This window comes from Myotis yumanensis, unplaced genomic scaffold (assembly GCF_028538775.1).
Source record: "Myotis yumanensis isolate MYYU_CA2020_CCGP unplaced genomic scaffold, mMyoYum1.0.hap1 SCAF_10, whole genome shotgun sequence".
NCBI lineage: Eukaryota > Metazoa > Chordata > Mammalia > Chiroptera > Vespertilionidae > Myotis > Myotis yumanensis.
Window position 1 is genome coordinate 3,438,291 of NW_027223761.1, and position 16,469 is coordinate 3,454,759.

Consider the following 16,469-nt stretch of genomic DNA (forward strand, 5'->3'; position numbering starts at 1 on the left):
GGGTTCTCTGCGCTTCTTGGACCTGTAAGTCCATTTCTTTCACCAGGTGGGGGAAGTTTTCTGCCATTATTTCTTGAAATAGGTTTTCAATATCTTGCTGTCTCTCATCTTCTGGCACTCCAATGACTCTGATATTAGACCGCTTAAAGCTGTCCCAGAGGCTCCTTACACTATCTTCACACTTTCGGATTCTTTTTTCATTTTGCTTTTCCAATTGGGTGTTTTTTGTCGAATCTTTGGTTTGATTATTGTACTCCTCTGGTCTGCTATTGGGTATAATATTCTTTATTTCAGTCCGTGTATGCTTACTTTCTAATTTCTTTATCGTAGCATCGAGGGTCTCATTAGTTTTCGTGAGGCTCTGCACAAATTTATGGCAAGCCCTCAAAATTTCGATTCTTAGCTCCATATCCTCCATTTCTGTCATGTTTTTTTGTCTCCGCATCTTTTATGCTTTCTTGGTGCACCCCCTTGTGGTCTCTGTGCGCAGTCTTGTTCTAGCCAAGCCTTAATTGTTGTAGTTAACACTAGAGGGGTTTGACCACCAGGCCGGCTGGCTGTGGAAATCAGCTGTGTGGAAAACGTCTGCCTTCTGGGGAGGCGCTAATCCAGCCTTTGCCTGAGGCAATCGGCAAATGGCTGTGCGCAGGTTTTGGGCGGGGCGGGATCAACAGGGCGGGCGGAGGGAGCAGTTATGGCCACGCTCAGTCCAGTTCCCAGAGGCTCTGCTTCTCAGAACCCCGGCAGCCGCTGCAAACCTCGGAGAGAAAGCTGCCCTCAGGTCCCAACTGATGCCGGATAATCCCGCTTCTCCCGTTTGAGTCTGGGTCCCTAGAGACTCGCCCGGATCTGGAGCCCAGAGTCTGAGACTCACTCCCGGCAGAAAACGACAACCGTGCCCTCAGCCACCAGCCCGCTTTGCGCGCGCACCTCGGTACCTTTGTATTTTCCACACTGTGCCGCCTCTGAGCCTCGATTTGCTGTTCTCTTTCCTTCTAGTTGTAGAGTCTCTCTTCAGCCAGCCTTCCTGTGGTTCTGGGTGATGTCCGTTCAGTCTTTTAGTTGTATTTTTGAAATGGTTGTTTGCGGCAGCGGTCTCCGGTGTTTACCTACGCCGCCATCTTGGTCTCTCGACCCTAGGGTTTTTGTTGGGTGAGGAGAGATGGAGAGAGCTTTGCCTTTGCAAGATGGCTAGAGAATGAGGATTTTAGTCCTGGCTTCCATGGTTACTAACTAGATGCACAGAGCATTGACTGCCCGTTTACTCACCAGCAAGGTAGGAATAATACCTGGATTTATGGGTATTGCATGCATTGATAGCTGAAACATTTAGCAGAACAAGGCCCTTAGAGAAGATAGAAGTGGATTATTCCCCACCCCCAACTAACAGGAACTTCTAAAAGCAGCAGATAAGAATTTTTTTAAAAATATATTTTATTGACTTTTTACAGAGAGGAAGGGAGAGAGATAGAGAGTTAGAAACATCGATCAGCTGCCTCCTGCACACCCCCTACTGGGGATGTGCCCGCAACCCAGGTACATGCCCTTGACCGGAATCGAACCTGGGACCTACCAGTCCGCAGGCCGACGCTCTATCCACTGAGCCAAACCGGTTTCGGCGATAAGAATTCTTTGTCCAAATCCCAGCATAGACTGATGTGTGACCTGGTGGCCTAACCTCTAAGCCTGCAGTCGGCAAAGTGCAGCTTGCGAGCCACATGTGGCTCTTTGGCCCCTTGAGTGTGGCTCTTCCTAAGCCTTAGGAGTACCCTAATTAATAAGAATGTACCTACCTATATAGTTTAAGTTTAAAAAGTTTGGCTCTCAGAAGAAATTTCAATCGTACTGTTGATATTTGGCTCTGTTGACTAATGAGTTTGCCGACCACTGCTCTAAGCTCATTTTTCTCACCTGTAGAAGGGAAAGATTGTGAAAGGACGGGCAGAAGGGCTCCATAGACAAACCTAGGTGAAATGTTGAGAGAACAAACAGTACCCTCAGCTCCTGGGCGGCAGGAGATGGTGGCTTCTGCCTGTTGGATCCCAGAGAGGACGGGGATTGGGAGCTTCCTGATACACTGTCCTCCGGAACCCAGCAGGCATCTTGCTCTCCTGTTCCTGCCCCGAGCTGAGTTCTGGATTAAAGGTTCTCATGGGAGATCTGGGGTCCAGTGGGCTAAAAGTCCAGTCTGGGTTGGGGGAGGGGAGTTAAGAGCCCATTAGCAGTGAGAAATGTCCCTGATATGTTGACCTTAAAAACAAATGAACTTGTGATCTTTTTCCACTTCAGGTCAAATAAATGTTTGGCTTTTTACTAAAAAGCACATGAGTGTGTGATTTTTGCTTATGAAGAATGAAGAGCCTCATTTCACAGCCTTAGTTTCCTCATGAGGGGAAAGGATCTCCCTCCTTGGGTTCTCAAAAATCATGACGTAAAAGCGTTTGGCACAGTGCCTAGCATATAGTGAATGCTCCCCCAAAAAGTTTCTGTAACAGTATACAGATGGGAGAAATCTGCAAGAGAAGACTTGCCAAATGTTACGTCTCACTGGGCAGTCAGATTTGGGGAAATTTTATTATCTTTTCTCCCCACCACCCAGCAAACTGTAAATATTTTAAAATATTAAAAGTACATATTAAGCCTTAGCCAGTTTGGCTCAGTGGATGGAGCCTCTGCCTTCGGACTGAGGGGTCCCCGGTTCGATTCCAGCCAAGGGCACATGCCAGGGTTGCGGGCTTGATCTCCAGTGTGGGGCATGCAGGAGGCAGCCAATCAATGATTCTCATCATTGATGTTTCTATCTCCCTCTCCCTCTCTGAAATCAATAAAAATATATTTTAAAAAGTACCTATTAAGCCGAGTGTGGCTCAGTGGTTGAGCGTCGACCTATGAACCAGGAGGTCACGGTTCAATTCCCAGTCAGGGCACATGCCCAGGTTGCAGGCTTGATTCCCTGTGTGGGGGGTGTGCAGGAGGCAGCCAATCAGTGATTCTCCCTCATTGATGTTTCTGTCTCTCTTCCTCTCCCTTCCCCCCTGAAATCAATAAAAATATATTTAAAAAAACATTGCCATAACCAGTTTGGCTTAGTGGATAGAGCATCGGCCTGTGGACTGAAGGGTCCCAGGTTCAATTCCGGTCAAGGGCATGTACCTTGGTTGTGGGCACATCCCCAGTAGGAGGTGTGCAGGAGGCAGCTGATCGATGTTTCTCTCTCATTGATGTTTCTATCTCCCTCCCTTCCTCTCTGTAAAAAAATCAATAAAATATATTTTAAAAAAACAAAACATTAAAAGGCATGACCCAGCTGACATCAGAACTGCTCTCTAAAGTTCATCAGCTACAGCAACCACCTTCACCTTTTCCTCCCCTGTCAACATTTTTCTTCACTACGTTTACTGAACATCTGTGTGCCTGGCACTGCTGAATGCAAGGGACAAAACTGAGTTCTGTCCAGAACGCCAGGTCACAAGGGCTCCATTGCACCTGCCACCTCCCTCACTTGGCTCTTCACTTCGCTCCTGGAAGAAGACCAGGACCCCTTCCTCATCATCCGTGAGCAACAGCAGCTCCTCATGTGGCCACCAGAGCTCCCCGCTCTCCACTTACCTCAGCAGCTTCTACCACAATGGAGGGCAGATGGATCTTTTGAGAGACAACCTGCATGGGGACAGTAGGGGTCTTGGGCTCATCTGGAGGATGAGCCAGCAGCAGGACACAGGGTGGAGAAGTACTAACCTGCACATCCTGATGACCTTCAACTCTGTCAGTTTCGTCTCTGTCTTTCCAGAGAGGGTTGGTCAGCCTCGGATTTTCTGGATGCTGGAAGGAGCCTGGGCTCTCTCTAGGCCAAGGCCCATCCTCGCTGCTCCCTGGCACAGTCCATGGCTGCTGATTTTTAGAGTGCAGGGTGGTTGAGCTCAGTAGAGTTCTGAACCCCTGCCCAGTACACCGCACAGGCTGCTCTTTGATCTTCTTTGGAGCCTGGCTCCTTAATTACATCTGAGGAGAGCAGGATGGGCCTTCCAGGGGAGGAAGACATCCCGAGACTGGGGTAAGAGCTTTATTTCCACTCACTCCCTTTCCCTGGTGACGCTGGGAAAGGCAGGAGGGATAGCAACAAGGGAATCTGGAGTACAGCCCTGAGTGAAGAACCTTGATGAACTTGGAACTTCCTGATTCCTTTGCCAACTGGGTTGCCCAAGTTGACATATTTCCTTGTATCTTTTAAGTGGATATTCATGTGGTGTTGACTTATTTTCCAGGAACTGTTATAAACCCTTTATGTGTAAACGGATTTAATTCTCCTAAAACTATGGCATAGATAGTTATTAGCCCCTTTTCCGATACAGACACTAGGGCACAAAGAACTTAAATGATTTTGCCCAGACACAACTAAGAGGTGTTTTCTTCTCCAAACTGGAATTTGGGTATGCTACGCGAAATCTAGTTTTCATGATTTAATAAATGTCTCAAGAGTATATAGCATGATGAAAAATTTAACAAGTGTGCTTTAAAAAGACTTTTTCTTAGCTTTTAGTTATTGATTTTGAGAGAGAGGAGAGAGATCAATTTGTTGTTCCACTTATTGATGCATTCAATGTCTGATTCTTGTAGGTGCCCTGACGTGGTGTATCAAGACGATGCTCTAACCAACTGAGCTACCCGGCTTAACAAGTTTACTTGTAACAAGTTTACTTGTAACAAGTTTACTAACACGTAAGATAAAGAAGAACTATATAAACACACTCTTCCGAAAGCAGTGCGCTTGGCTCTGCGTTTCTGTTCAGAAGTTGACGGGACTGAAGGGGGTCCATAGACTGTGTGTCCACGTATCTGGGTGTCCACTGGGTGTCCTGACACAGCACAAGTTACTGCGGCAACCACAGAGCAGGGGCCTAGCCTTCTCTTGAGTTTTCATGATTTAATAAATATGTCCCAAGAGTATATAGCATGATGAAAAATTTAACACGTGTGCTTTAAAAACCTTTAAAGCCTAGAGCCTCTCTCCTGCTCTAGCCTTCTCTTGATCAGGAAACTCAGGAACTGGGCTGTTAGTTGTAAAAGCCGCGGCAACCATGGAGACGCACTGTGGCCGGTGGCTCGGTGGGTTCGGGCCTCCTCCGATAGCCCAGGTGGCGGGTTCCATCTCCATCAGGGCGCAAACACGGAGCAACCTTTAGTTCATCTCACTCCCAACTTCGCGACAACAGCTCCCGCGCTCCGCCTGCGGGGTCAGCGCCTTCCGGACACGCTCAGCCTTCCCGATGCGCTCCAGCTTCCCGGCCACATCCAGGCTTTAGACTCGGGCGCCCCAGACGCGACACCTTTCGCGATCGGGTCCTCTCTAGCCGGTCCTTCTCTATGGTGTCCGCTGTGGGGCGCTCTAGCCCGCGCAGGAGCCGGTGAGACGCGGTGCCGGCCTCTCTAGGCTGCGGGAGACCGCGCAGGCGCCTCGCTGCGCGTGCGGTGGGCGATGGGCTTCTTGCGCAAAGCGCTCATCTCAGTCGCGGTGCTGGGGGCGTGGGCTGGCGTGGGTTCCGCGCTCTTTGTCCTCGTGACCCCGGGAGAGGAGCGGGTTCAGGCGATGCTGAAGGTGGGAGCCATGGGAAATCCGAGGTGAGGTGGGCGGGCAGGCGGAGTCACCCCCGCGCTTGGGGACGGAACTGCGAACCTCTCTCCCGCAGGAGATGCCGGGGCAGGACTTACGGAGCCGGGAAGAGGCGGCCAGGACCAAGCAGTTAGTGATGGCCGCTCTGCAGGAGGCAGCTGCCACGCAGGAGAACGTGACCTGGAGGAAGAACTGGCTGAGCGGCGGCGGCGGCGGGAAGTCAGCGTGAGCCGGGACCTGCATCCGTGGGCGCTGGGAGCTCCGCTCCGGCACAGGAGTAGGAGGCGGCCTTGCAGGGACCTGGCGGGGAGCCCGGGCTCGGGGAGCTGCCGCAGGGTGAGCACTTCCCCCCCAAACCCCGCACTGACTGCGCGTTCATGTCCTCGCGGGCCGGCGCCATCGATGTGGGGAACTGAAGGAACCAGTAAATCAGTTCCTCCATCCGGAAAGTGAGCCCTGAGGCCTGACGCCTGTAAATGTCTCCGTTGTGGGGGTCGGTTCTGTGGGCTGGGATGGCCGCAGCACCCAGCGCCCCGCTTCCCATGTGTGGCCGAAGCCCAATAGGCACAGCGATCACGCTTTGAAAGCACGAGCCCGCTCATGTGTGTGAGTGTTCTTTTGGGGGTAACCAGGCGGCGTTCTTGAAGTCGAACTGCCCTGGAAAACCGTGCAGCAGTAGCTGCCAGGGGACACTTAGGGTTCCCGCCGTGAGGCTGGAGCTGAGCTCTTAGCCCTGAACACGGGCCGGGCGGCTTCGGAGGCCATTGGCCTTGGGAGCCCGTTTGCTGGGAGCAGTGAAAGCGTGTTTTGAGTCAGAGGTTTGATTCAACTCCAGCACGTTACACGTTTCCTCCGAGCCTCAGTACTGCTCTGTAAAGGTGCTAATTATCTTAAGGGCTGTCATAAGAATAATGTAGAAAAGTAAAGTGGAGTGCTTGGCAGAGCAGCCTCTCAGTAAATAGTTGGGTTCCCCTCAAGGTTTCACTGTAGTTTTCAGTCTGTGAGTCCAGTCCACTGGAAGCGCCGCTGAAGGGATGAGACACAGCTGTCAGTGAAGTTGCAGCCCCACCGCCAAGTCCATTGCTTGGCTCCCCTTTTGTCCACGAGAAAAAAGGCTGCTTTCATTACATAAGTTTAGCCAAAACACTAATACGCGGAGGTATAAACCCAGATATGAGCATTGGTGCTGTTTTCAGCTGCTGGGTGGTGAAGTCATAAGCTGAATACGTGTCACCTATGACCTTTAGGTTAATCGTGGCCCTTTCCCAGCCTGGGATTGAGGGGAAGGCAGCAGCTGTTAGGGAACACTAGGGTTAGGTGATCAGTGGCTGTGAGGCAGGTTCCCATAAAGGTGCTTGGCACCTAGAGTTGGGCACCCCGGGTGTGTGTCCAGGATCCGTAACCAGCTGCCTGTGTCAGGTTGGGCAAGTCACCAGCTTTAGTGTCCGAGTCTCTAAAATGGGTAACGGTACCTACTCCTAGGTAATAGTACCTTCGTATCTCAGTTAATACTTGTAAAATGCTTTTAAGGTCAGTGTTCCTCAATGTTTAGGAATGGCCGCATAAAACATTACCCTTTTAATAGCTAGTAATTACTGGGGATTTATTTGGTGCCAGATACTGTGCTAAAGCACCTTTTACTGACATTATGTAACCCCAACAACTCCACCTGACATGTACTATCATCCCTATTTCACTAAAGAAGTAAACTAGGCTTAAAAACCAAGGCACATAGCCAATAAGGAATCCAAGCTTACGCACCACCTTACCCATAGGAGCAAAAGGTGCTATATCCACTGCACTCTCCACCCCCAAGCCTGTCTCTCCCCTCAACTTCCCCAGCAACTAATCAGACCGAGATCAGAAACACGTCTCTGTTGGAAATGTGAGATGAATGGCATCTGTTCTGAAAGCATTCATTCCCTTCAGTCTTCCTCTGTCTCAGTTTAGTCCCTCCCAGTCACTCAGGAAGGAGTCGGGCACATAAGAGAACTCAGGGCTATTTATTAGGAAAGAGATGTCAGTGCTTTATCAAAGTTGAAGAGGTCAGACAGGAGGTGGGATAAGGCCTCTCAGCTGGGACATTTCTTGGCCACAATGAGGACAGCAGAAGGCACAAGTCCTGAAGATGAAGGAAGAAAGCAGATTTAAGCCACACATACCTACCTTCTGTCTCCCAAATTCCTGGCCTCACACCTTCTCCACCAAGTCCCTTCTTTGCAGCCCTTCCCTCTCAGGCGTGTCCCTATCACACCCACATCCTGCTTCAGCTCCCACGCGTCATACCCAGCTCCTGCAGAGGCCGCTCCATGTCAGCCTCTGAGAAGGCCCGGCGGGGGAAGCCACTGAGCAGCTGCACAGGGTCCTGGTCCCCGCCAGGCTCCTCCCCACGGTGGAGCTCCACATAGAGCCGGACAGCTGCCAGCTGTTCCCGGGCCCGGAACGTCTGGGTCAGTGAGGTCCCATCTGGCAGCCGGACCTGGAGGGCAGGTGAAAGCCGAAACATGGTGAGTGTCAAAACTGAGGGAAGGACCCAGCAAGGAAAAGAGCAAAGCTGGCTCCTCCTTCCTCTCAGATGGAACCAGCATCATTACTACTACAAGCACCTAATGAACAATCACTTCGGTTCTGCTTGACTAAACAATGAAGAGAGAGACAGACTCCTTGCTCCCTCACAACTTAAGAGTCCACAAAACTACCTGGAAAAATACCATCATAAATGAATAAATGTTAGCTTTGCAAACAGCTGTGTAATACGGCCAATGGAAGCATGAACAAGTAAAGAGGTAATTGCTGAGTAAGAGGGAGGTATGGATTTAAATAAGACTGGGCAAGTGAAATTTGATACTATTCCTAAGAGTAGAGAAGGTAGGATTTCAAAAGTCATTTACAAAGGGAGAAGTTTGGCAAAGGAAACATAACTGAAAAAAAGCTCTGGGCCCTAGCTTATTTGGCTCAATGGACAGAGCTCCAACCCTCGGACTGAGGGGGCCCGGGTTCGATTCTGGCCAAGGGCACGTACCTCGGTTGCAGGCTCGATCCCTGGCCCTGGTCGGGGCTCCTGCAAGAGGCAACCTATTGATGTCTCTCTCACATTGATGTTTCTCTCTGTGTCTCTTGCCCTCCACTCTCTCTCAAAATCGATGGAAAAATCCTGGGTGAGGATTAACAAACAAAGCTCTGGGCTAGGGGCTTGACAGGCCAACACAGGGGTCCCGGAGCAAGAAGAATGAGAATCAGTACCTGGATGCGGCACTGGTCATATTCCCGCTTGCTGGGAGGCTCCTGGCTGGGAGAGGAGGGAACAGAACCTGGCTCGGAGGGTGCGGACGGCTGAGAACTCACGCTGCCTCCATACTGCAAGACAAAGCAAGACGCCATCAGGCACCGGCCCACCCGCAGGAGAAACACTGCGCCCAGCCTTGCCCTCCGAAGCAGAAAATGGGGCTCATTAGCCTCATCCACTTAATTCCTGCGTCTTCCCAACCGCCTACCTTCTTGGCTCTCTCTGCTTTGTCTCTTTCAATCTTTTCTCGGACTCTCTGCCTGGAACGCAAACAGGAAGAATGCAGGTCAGGCCCTGACAAAGCAAATATTGGTTCCTTCCTCAGCTCTGACCCAGCATCCCACCTGGCTGCTAACTCCTCGGCCTTCTCCTTCCTGCGCTCCTCCGCCGCCCGGCGCATCTCGTCTTCCTGCAGCCGCTGCCTGGCCGCGGACAACTCTTGCCCTTGTCTCCGGCGCTGCCGCTCCCGTTCCAGCGCCTCCCGCTCCTCTCTCTCCTCGCGCTCCCGCTGTTTCTGGGCCACCAGCTCCAGCATCCTGTATTGCAAACAGGAGAGCTCAAGGGAAATGACCTTGGAGTGGAAAGGTGGGCTTATAACAAGGGACTCAGAAAACACAAGCCAGGGGACATGTGTCCCAGCACAAAAGGGAAATGCCGTGAGGACGGGATGTGGCCAGTTGGAGACACTGATCAGACTGTGCCCGGGAGAGAGAGGCACAGGGTGACCCTCCACCGCGCAGGGCCGTGCCGCCTACATGCCTCTTCGTCTGCTCCTGCCTTTCCTCTTCGCTCAGAACGAGTTTCCCTTCTTCCGCGGGGGACCCAGGTCCTGCAAACAAGCCATCGGTGTCACCCCCGTCATCTCCTCGGGCCCCTCCACAGCCACACCGCGCCCCTCGGTCAGGACCTTCGGGGCCACCCTGCTCCGAGGAGGTGGGTTCCTGTCCCAGGACATGTCCGAGGGGCGTCGGCAGCGGCTCGTCCACATCGGGGTCGTCTTCGTGCTCCATGAGCCTGGCGGAGAGAGTCGGCAGGGAGGTCGACCCGAGGCTGCCCGCCCCGCCCCCGTCCCCGCCCCGGGGTGGGCGCTCACCAGTCCATCGCGGCCTCGATGCCCTGGTTCCCTGTGAGGGCCAGAGCCTTCTCCCTGGGGGCAGAAACACCGTGATAGCGCCCGCGGGCCATGGCGACGGTCAGGCCGGGGCGCGGAGCCTGAGGCCGGGCGGGGGGAAGGCGGACACGCCCGCGAGCCCCGCGGGCCAGGGCTAGAGGGGCTCCCTTACGCGCGTCCCCTGGGGAAGCCCATCTCGATGAGACTCTCCAGAGCCGTCAGCTCCGCCATGACGCCGCCAACGCCGCCTCCGCGGGGACCTGGGGGGACGAAAGAGGGGGCGCGGGGGTCCGTGAGGGGCGCTCCCGGCCCGCGGGCCAGCCCGCCCCCCACGGACAGCCCCGGCCAGGCGTTCGCTCGCTCACCCGACTCTGGACCCGCCGCGGACACTGCCGAGAAGAAAGCGGAGGAGGAGTGGAAGTGCCCGGATCTGTTTGGTCACGTGGCGGCGGACGTGGACGGGGGCCGCCGAGAGTCAGAAAGCACAAGCCTGAGGCTTCCGCCGGGACCGCGCGGGGGGCGGGGGGGTGGGGGGGTGGAAATCTCGCGAGAGTTCCGGAGAGAGCCGAGGCTCCTGAACAAACCCCGGCGCCTGACCTCGGTGGGAAGGGGGTGCGGCCCCGACACCCTGGGCGGACCTGCGGGGGCCGGCGATGTGGTCCCTTGGGCAGCCGGTTGGGAGGTGATTGGCGCTCTTCCCGCGGGGCCCTGGCCACGTGCACACTCTGACCCGCTCGTCTGTCCTCGTCTCTCCGGGCAATGCAGCCGGCCTCCGCCCGACGGCCACAGGGATCTTTGCAAAACACAGTATCTTACCCTGTCATCGCCCACCTGCCTAAAACTCCACGACTTGCCAATCCCTTCGGACAGCGATCTTCATCACACCCGTGTGCCCCAGGAATTTTTAAAGCATACACGACCTGACCAGTCAGGGCACTGACCGCTTTCCCCTAGGTTGTCAAATTAAAAAGCGACAACAGCCAACACAATAGCGTCCAGTGTGAATGAATCAAAATTATATTTGGGAGGGGGGGGTCAGATCTGCAAAACATATACTTTTTGGTGTGCTGCAGAATTCTAGTAATTAGTTTATGTGTGCCATGAGATGAAAAAGGTTGGGGATCGCTGGCTTAGGAGGAAATGTAGTCTGGCTCCCTCCTGCCAGCCCGTTTTTGTTCCAGTCCCATCTGTAAGGTGAGGCTAACAATAGCCCTATCTTAGGTGCACGGCCAGCCTGTATTGTGTACATGTGAGTAGTTCGCTGTTGGGTTTCCCACTGGCTGAGGGTAACTTGTGCTTATTGCAAAACAAACCCTCTCCCTCCCCTGGGTCTTTGCACTACAGTCCCTCTGCCTGGGAGGTCCTGCCTCTTTTGTGGGCTTGGTCAACTCCCAGTCGGTTCTTTGGACTGGACTCTGGGTTTGCTTTTACCATTTATTTACTTGAGTTTTTGTGAGTTTATTTGAGCCAAACTGATGATATGAAGCAAAAGTTCAAATGCTCCCTGGGTTTGCTTTCTAAGGGAAGCCTGCTTGGTCCATCCCAACTCCACCTCCCAGCTCCAATAATTACCCCATTAAGCATTTATACCCCTGTTGGGTAGTCCTTGTGGATTACTTAGCCCTAGGCCAGTGATGGCGAACCTTTTGAGCTCGGTGTGTCAGCATTTTGAAAAACCCTAACTTAACTCTGGTGCCCTGTCACATATAGAAATTTTTTGATATTTGCAACCATAGTAAAACAAAGACTTATATTTTTGATATTAATTTTATATATTTAAATGCCATTTAACAAAGAAAAATCAACCAAAAAAATGAGTTCGCGTTCGCCATCACTGCCCTAGGCTATTAGGAGGCAGAGTAACAATAAGTTGAATTGATAATATATGCACTAGAGACTTTTAGATGATTAATGTATATTTAATCATCACAACAATCAGTGTGATATAGGTACCATTAGTCACAGGAAACAGACACAGAAAGATGAGATAATGTATCTAAGGTCACAAAGCTGGTACGTAGCAGAGCTAGGATTCAAACCCTAGTGAATTTAGTGAACGCAGTGTGCTATGCTATGCTCCCTCTCCATGATGGAGTGAAGTGCATCAGCTTTGGAGTCGGGAAACTTGAGCCCAAATTCTAACTCAACTCACTACATGTAGCTTCAAACCATTTAGAACCTCAACTTTCTCATCTGTAAAAAGGTGATACCATCTCTTGTAATGATCGCAAAGATTGAGAATGCATGCAAAGCACGTCTTCCCCCCACTTTTTATTGAATTTATTGGGGTGACACTAACAAAAGTATACAGGTTTCAGCTGTGCAATTCCACAACACATCGTCTGTATACTGTATTGTGTAAACATGTCTTTGATAATTAAATAGTTGGCCCTTATTATTTGTAAACTAGAGGCCCGGTGCACAAACTTTGTGCACAGGTAGGGTCCCTAGGCCTGGCCAGTGATCAGGGCCAATTGGGGCCTTCCAGCTGCCAGCCTGGGCCTTCCCTCGTAACGTGCCACCCCTAGTGGTCAGTGCATGTCACAGCGAGCAATCGAACAACCGGTCTGTCAGCTGAACTGCCGAGGGGACACTGCATATTAGCCATATATATATACATATATATATATATATAGTTAAGAATTGAGGATGCAATAAGCAAAAAAGGCACTGAAGAGTGTTAAGTGGCCACTGGTCTGGCTCAGTGGATAGAGTGTCAGCCTGCAGACTGAAGGGTCCTAGGTTTGATTCCACTCAAGAGCACATGCCCAGGTTGCTGGAGGCCTGCAGGAGGCAGCTGATCAGTAACTCTCTCTCATCATTGATGTTTCTATCTCTCTCTCTCCCTCTCCCTTCCTCAAATCAATTTTTAAAAAGCCCTGTCTGTTGTGGCTGAGTTGACTGAGTGGTCAATGCACCAAGAGGTCACCAGTTAGAATCCCGGTCAAGGCACACGCCTGGGTTGCGGGCTCCAGCGGACCAATGTTTCTCTCTCATCAATGTTTCACTCTCTCTCTCTCTCCCCCCCCCCCCCCCCTCTCTAAAATCAATTGAAAAATAAGTAGTGCCATAACCGGTTTGGCTCAGTGGATAGAGTGTCAGCCTTCGGACTGAAGAGTCCCGGGTTCGATTCCGGTCAAGGGCATGTACCTTGGTTGAGGGCACATCCCCAGTAGGGGGCGTGCAGGAGGCAGCTGATCGATGTTTCTCATCGATGTTTCTAACTCTCTATCCCTCTCCCTTCCTCTCTGTAAAAAATCAATAAAATATATTTTTTAAAAAATAAGTAGCTTTATAAAAATTAAAAAAGAGAAAATAATGGTATTACATAAAGACCTCTGCTACAAGCAATAGTGTTTTGAGGAGGAGGAGAACTTTCACTTTATACTCTCCAGTATTACGTAAAATTTGTATGTGTAACTTTTATAATTTTTAAAAAATGTTATAAGACCTTCAAATCCCACTTCTGGCTTCTGGGGCAAAAATTAAGATCAATATACTAGTAAGTGAGGATTATACTCTTTAGCAACATAAGACTTTTCTACTTCTAATTCACTTAGAAATAAATTCAAAATTATGCATACTACTCTGAAGAACAGGTGTGTGGATATGGAGTTGAAAAGGATTATGAAAATGAAATGTTTTCCTTTAATATTGTTACAGGGGGTACACAAGAAACAAGCTGGGGAAAGAGGAAAGCCCTTGGTATTATATTATTACTTGTTATTATTTTTAACTGGCAAGCTCGGCCCAGACAGCAGCTTGGGCTGTCCCTGTCCCCCCGCCGCGCCCCCCCCCAACCCTTCCCGCTCCTGAGACACAAGTGGATTAAGTCAGGTGTGCGCAAGCTCAATAGCTAAACAAAAGGCAGAAGGAGATGTGGTCTCCGGCCCCAAACTTCCATCCAGCAGCAGCTTATTCTCCAAGCCCTTCCAGGGTGCATGGCAGGGGTTGCTAAGCAACGCCAACAAGGCCAGATGTGTAAGGCCCACATGTTTATAAATGGTTGCATGGTGATATGAGTACCTACATAATATCTTCTCTTTTATCCTCTGGAACCGCAAAACCAATTAACCATCTGATCCTTTAAGAAAGGACTGTCTCTTCTACTCCTTCCCCAGCTTCAGCCAGAAGAGACAGTCTGGGGCCCGCACGAGCTCTGGGGCGCGGGCTGCGCAGGCAGGAGAGGCCCGCACCTCTTCCGGGAGCGCGGGCTCAGCTCGCCGGGCGCGGGCTCCGCGGGGGCCCGATGCCCGCCTGGGGGGCGCGGGGGCGGCGGGGGCAGCCGCAGCGCTGGCGCAGGCAGAAGTGCCAGACCAGGGCGCCGCAGCTCAGCAGGGCCAGCGCCGCGCCCACCCCCACGGCCGCGTGGACCAGGCTCAGGGGCCGCGGGGGCACGACCACCCGGCCGCACGGCCCCAAGGCAGGGCCGCCGGAGCCCTCGGAGGCCTGGCCGCCCGCCCCGGGCCCGGGCGCGCTGCTCTCTCCCGCCGCGTTAGCCGCCACCACGCACACGACATAGGCGCCCCCGGGCTTCAGCCCCTTCAGTTCCGCTCGGCGGACGGTGGCGTTGAAAGGGCCGCTCTTCTGGGGGGGCCCGCCGCCCTCCCACAGCAGCAGCCAGTACCGGTGGACCGGGGAGGCGGGGGCGCACCAGCGCACCTCGGCGCTGCCGTCCTCGGCCACCACGTGCACGTCCCCCAGGCGCGGCGGCGCGGGCGGCTGCGCGGGGCTGGAGAGCCCGGGGCACAGGCAGGCGGTGGGGCCCGCGCTCTGCAGCTCTTTGCACGGGACCTGCAGGTGGCGGCAGCGGTCGTAGTCACAGAGGACGGCCGGCCCAGGTGGCCGCGGGGCCTCCTCTTCCTCCTCCTCTCCGAAGTCTTGGGGGGCCAAGGGCTGCGCCCTGGGAACCGCGGCGAAGGCGACAGCCAGGAGCAGCCACAGGAGGCAGGGAGGGCCCGGCATGGAGCCTGGAAGGGAAGGGGTGGATCAGGAAAGGCTGCTGGGCCCCCATGCCATCCAGGCCCCCTCAACAAACCCCTGGGACGGAGAGTTCAGAAGGGGAGGGAGTGAGACGGACACACTGATTTGTCAACCCATTTCTGAACGGCCTATGTGCTTGATTTCGGGCAAAAAAATAAAATGTGGTCGGACAGGAGGCAGCTGGGTGTCCAGCAAGGTAGGAAGTACTAGAAACAGTTAATGAATAAATCAAGTGCTTGGGGGCGAGCGGGGAGATCAGGAGGAAGTATTCACTCAGCCTGGGAAGGAAAGGTGGCCGAAGCCCCAGCCTGCTGCCCAGAGAAGAGGTCTAAGTAAAACAAGCATCAGTCAAGGACACAAGCAAGCACCGAGCTGAGAGGAGAGACGGAGCAGAAGGGGAAAGGGAGACACACGCCCCACCTGTCACTCAGGCCTGGCCCCTGCCTGTCCCCACCTACCCGACTCCGACTCCGGGGCGGGCGCCTCACCCGTGCGCAGGCCTTGATGCAGCAGGATTCTGTGACCAGATCTCCGCGAACGTCAGGCCGGGGGTCTCCGGGAACACAGGCTGCGCAGTCAGGTTTCGTGCCTTCAGTTTCAATGTTGTTTTTATACCCTTCCACTGTGAGGTCACCACGGAGCCCCCCTTTCCCTGCCCTCCTTTCCTGGTGAGTGCTAAGAGGGCTGGTGCCCGCAGAGGGCCTGAGTCACGGCCCGGGGGTGGGGGGAGCCACAGGCCGTGCTTTCTGCTGGAGGCTAGGCTGCCTGGGTTCTGAAAGGGACTGGAATGTGGAAAGCAGCCAGCAGCTGAGAAGCCAAAGGCTGAAATCATGCCAGGGATGAGGGACACGGGAGGGGCCACCTGGCTGGTACCTCAGAGGAAAACAGATGTGGACAGCATGTGGCCTAGGCTACCAAATGCTGTTTCAATAAAAATCATACCACATTCATGGCTGTCATTTCCTGTCTTCTGCCTCCCAATGGACAGAAAGGGAGGGGTGCAGAGGCCTGGATGATGTAGGCCAGCTCTCCAGACCCGCCCTGCACTCCCCCCTCCCCACAGGGAGATGAGAGTGATGTGGAGAAGGCCAGATAGGTTTTCCCTCCTTGCACTTCCTAGGCTCCTGAATGAAAACAGCTGTGGCGAGCCCAGCCAGGGTGGGTCAGTTGGTTGAGCTTCATCCTGTGCGCAGGAAGATTGCCTGCTCAGTTCCCGGGTCAGGGCACATACCTGGGTTGTGGGTTCGGTCCCGTCGGGCCATGTAGGGAAGGCACCAGTTGATGTTGCTCTCACATGATGTCCCCATACCCGCCCGCCCCCCTTCCTCTCTCTAAGCATGTCCGTGGGTGAGGATAAACACAAAACCAACCACAGAACAGCTGGGACTAAACTCCACGATGTGGAGGCCTTTCTCATCTGGGTTAGTGCATCGTCCTGATACGCCAAGGTTTGCGGTTCAATCCCTGGTCAGGGCACA

The 16,469-nt window shown here is 53.1% G+C and overlaps 3 protein-coding genes across 4 annotated transcripts; 1 reads left to right on the top strand and 2 right to left on the bottom strand.

Annotated features, from left to right (window-relative positions):
• The first annotated feature begins 5,405 nt into the window (after window positions 1-5,405).
• Window positions 5,406-6,203, top strand: UQCC3 (ubiquinol-cytochrome c reductase complex assembly factor 3). The gene is made up of 2 exons (XM_070427290.1): window positions 5,406-5,596; window positions 5,688-6,203. Exons 1-2 carry the CDS (start codon window positions 5,477-5,479, stop codon window positions 5,838-5,840), a joined length of 273 nt encoding a protein of 90 aa, XP_070283391.1. The 5' UTR covers window positions 5,406-5,476; the 3' UTR covers window positions 5,841-6,203.
• A 1,392-nt stretch (window positions 6,204-7,595) lies between these two features.
• UBXN1 (UBX domain protein 1) lies at window positions 7,596-10,463 on the bottom strand. Its single transcript, XM_070427288.1, has 10 exons — window positions 10,374-10,463; window positions 10,181-10,268; window positions 9,991-10,044; window positions 9,805-9,911; window positions 9,657-9,726; window positions 9,242-9,433; window positions 9,106-9,157; window positions 8,855-8,968; window positions 7,898-8,090; window positions 7,596-7,733 (listed from the first exon to the last, which is right to left on the bottom strand). The coding sequence occupies exons 2-10, from the start codon at window positions 10,237-10,239 to the stop codon at window positions 7,684-7,686; spliced, it is 891 nt and encodes a 296-aa protein (XP_070283389.1). The 5' UTR covers window positions 10,240-10,268; window positions 10,374-10,463; the 3' UTR covers window positions 7,596-7,683.
• Window positions 10,464-13,033: 2,570 nt separating this feature from the next.
• Window positions 13,034-16,275, bottom strand: LRRN4CL (LRRN4 C-terminal like). Of its 2 annotated transcripts, none has more exons than XM_070427299.1 (2): window positions 15,480-16,275; window positions 13,034-14,978 (listed from the first exon to the last, which is right to left on the bottom strand). In XM_070427299.1, exon 2 carries the CDS (start codon window positions 14,971-14,973, stop codon window positions 14,224-14,226), a length of 750 nt encoding a protein of 249 aa, XP_070283400.1. In that variant the 5' UTR covers window positions 14,974-14,978; window positions 15,480-16,275; the 3' UTR covers window positions 13,034-14,223. The 2 variants fall into 2 exon arrangements, with proteins under 2 accessions (XP_070283400.1, XP_070283399.1); XM_070427298.1 differs by having other exon boundaries at window positions 15,450-16,275.
• Between the last annotated feature and the right edge of the window lie 194 nt (window positions 16,276-16,469).

Bases quoted from the DNA above. Each gene is read 5' to 3' on its own strand.
- UQCC3 (XM_070427290.1), top strand. From the start codon at position 5,477: ATGGGCTTCTTGCGCAAAGCGCTCATCTCAGTCGCGGTGCTGGGGGCG. The intron at 5,597-5,687 runs GTGGGAGCCATG...TCTCTCCCGCAG, and splicing joins GGGTTCAGGCGATGCTGAAG to GAGATGCCGGGGCAGGACTT.
- UBXN1 (XM_070427288.1), bottom strand. From the start codon at position 10,239: ATGGCGGAGCTGACGGCTCTGGAGAGTCTCATCGAGATGGGCTTCCCC. The intron at 10,045-10,180 runs GTAAGGGAGCCC...TTCTGCCCCCAG, and splicing joins GGCTTCCCCAGGGGACGCGC to GGAGAAGGCTCTGGCCCTCA. The intron at 8,969-9,105 runs GTAGGCGGTTGG...TTTGTCTTGCAG, and splicing joins AAGCAGAGAGAGCCAAGAAG to TATGGAGGCAGCGTGAGTTC.
- LRRN4CL (XM_070427299.1), bottom strand. From the start codon at position 14,973: ATGCCGGGCCCTCCCTGCCTCCTGTGGCTGCTCCTGGCTGTCGCCTTC.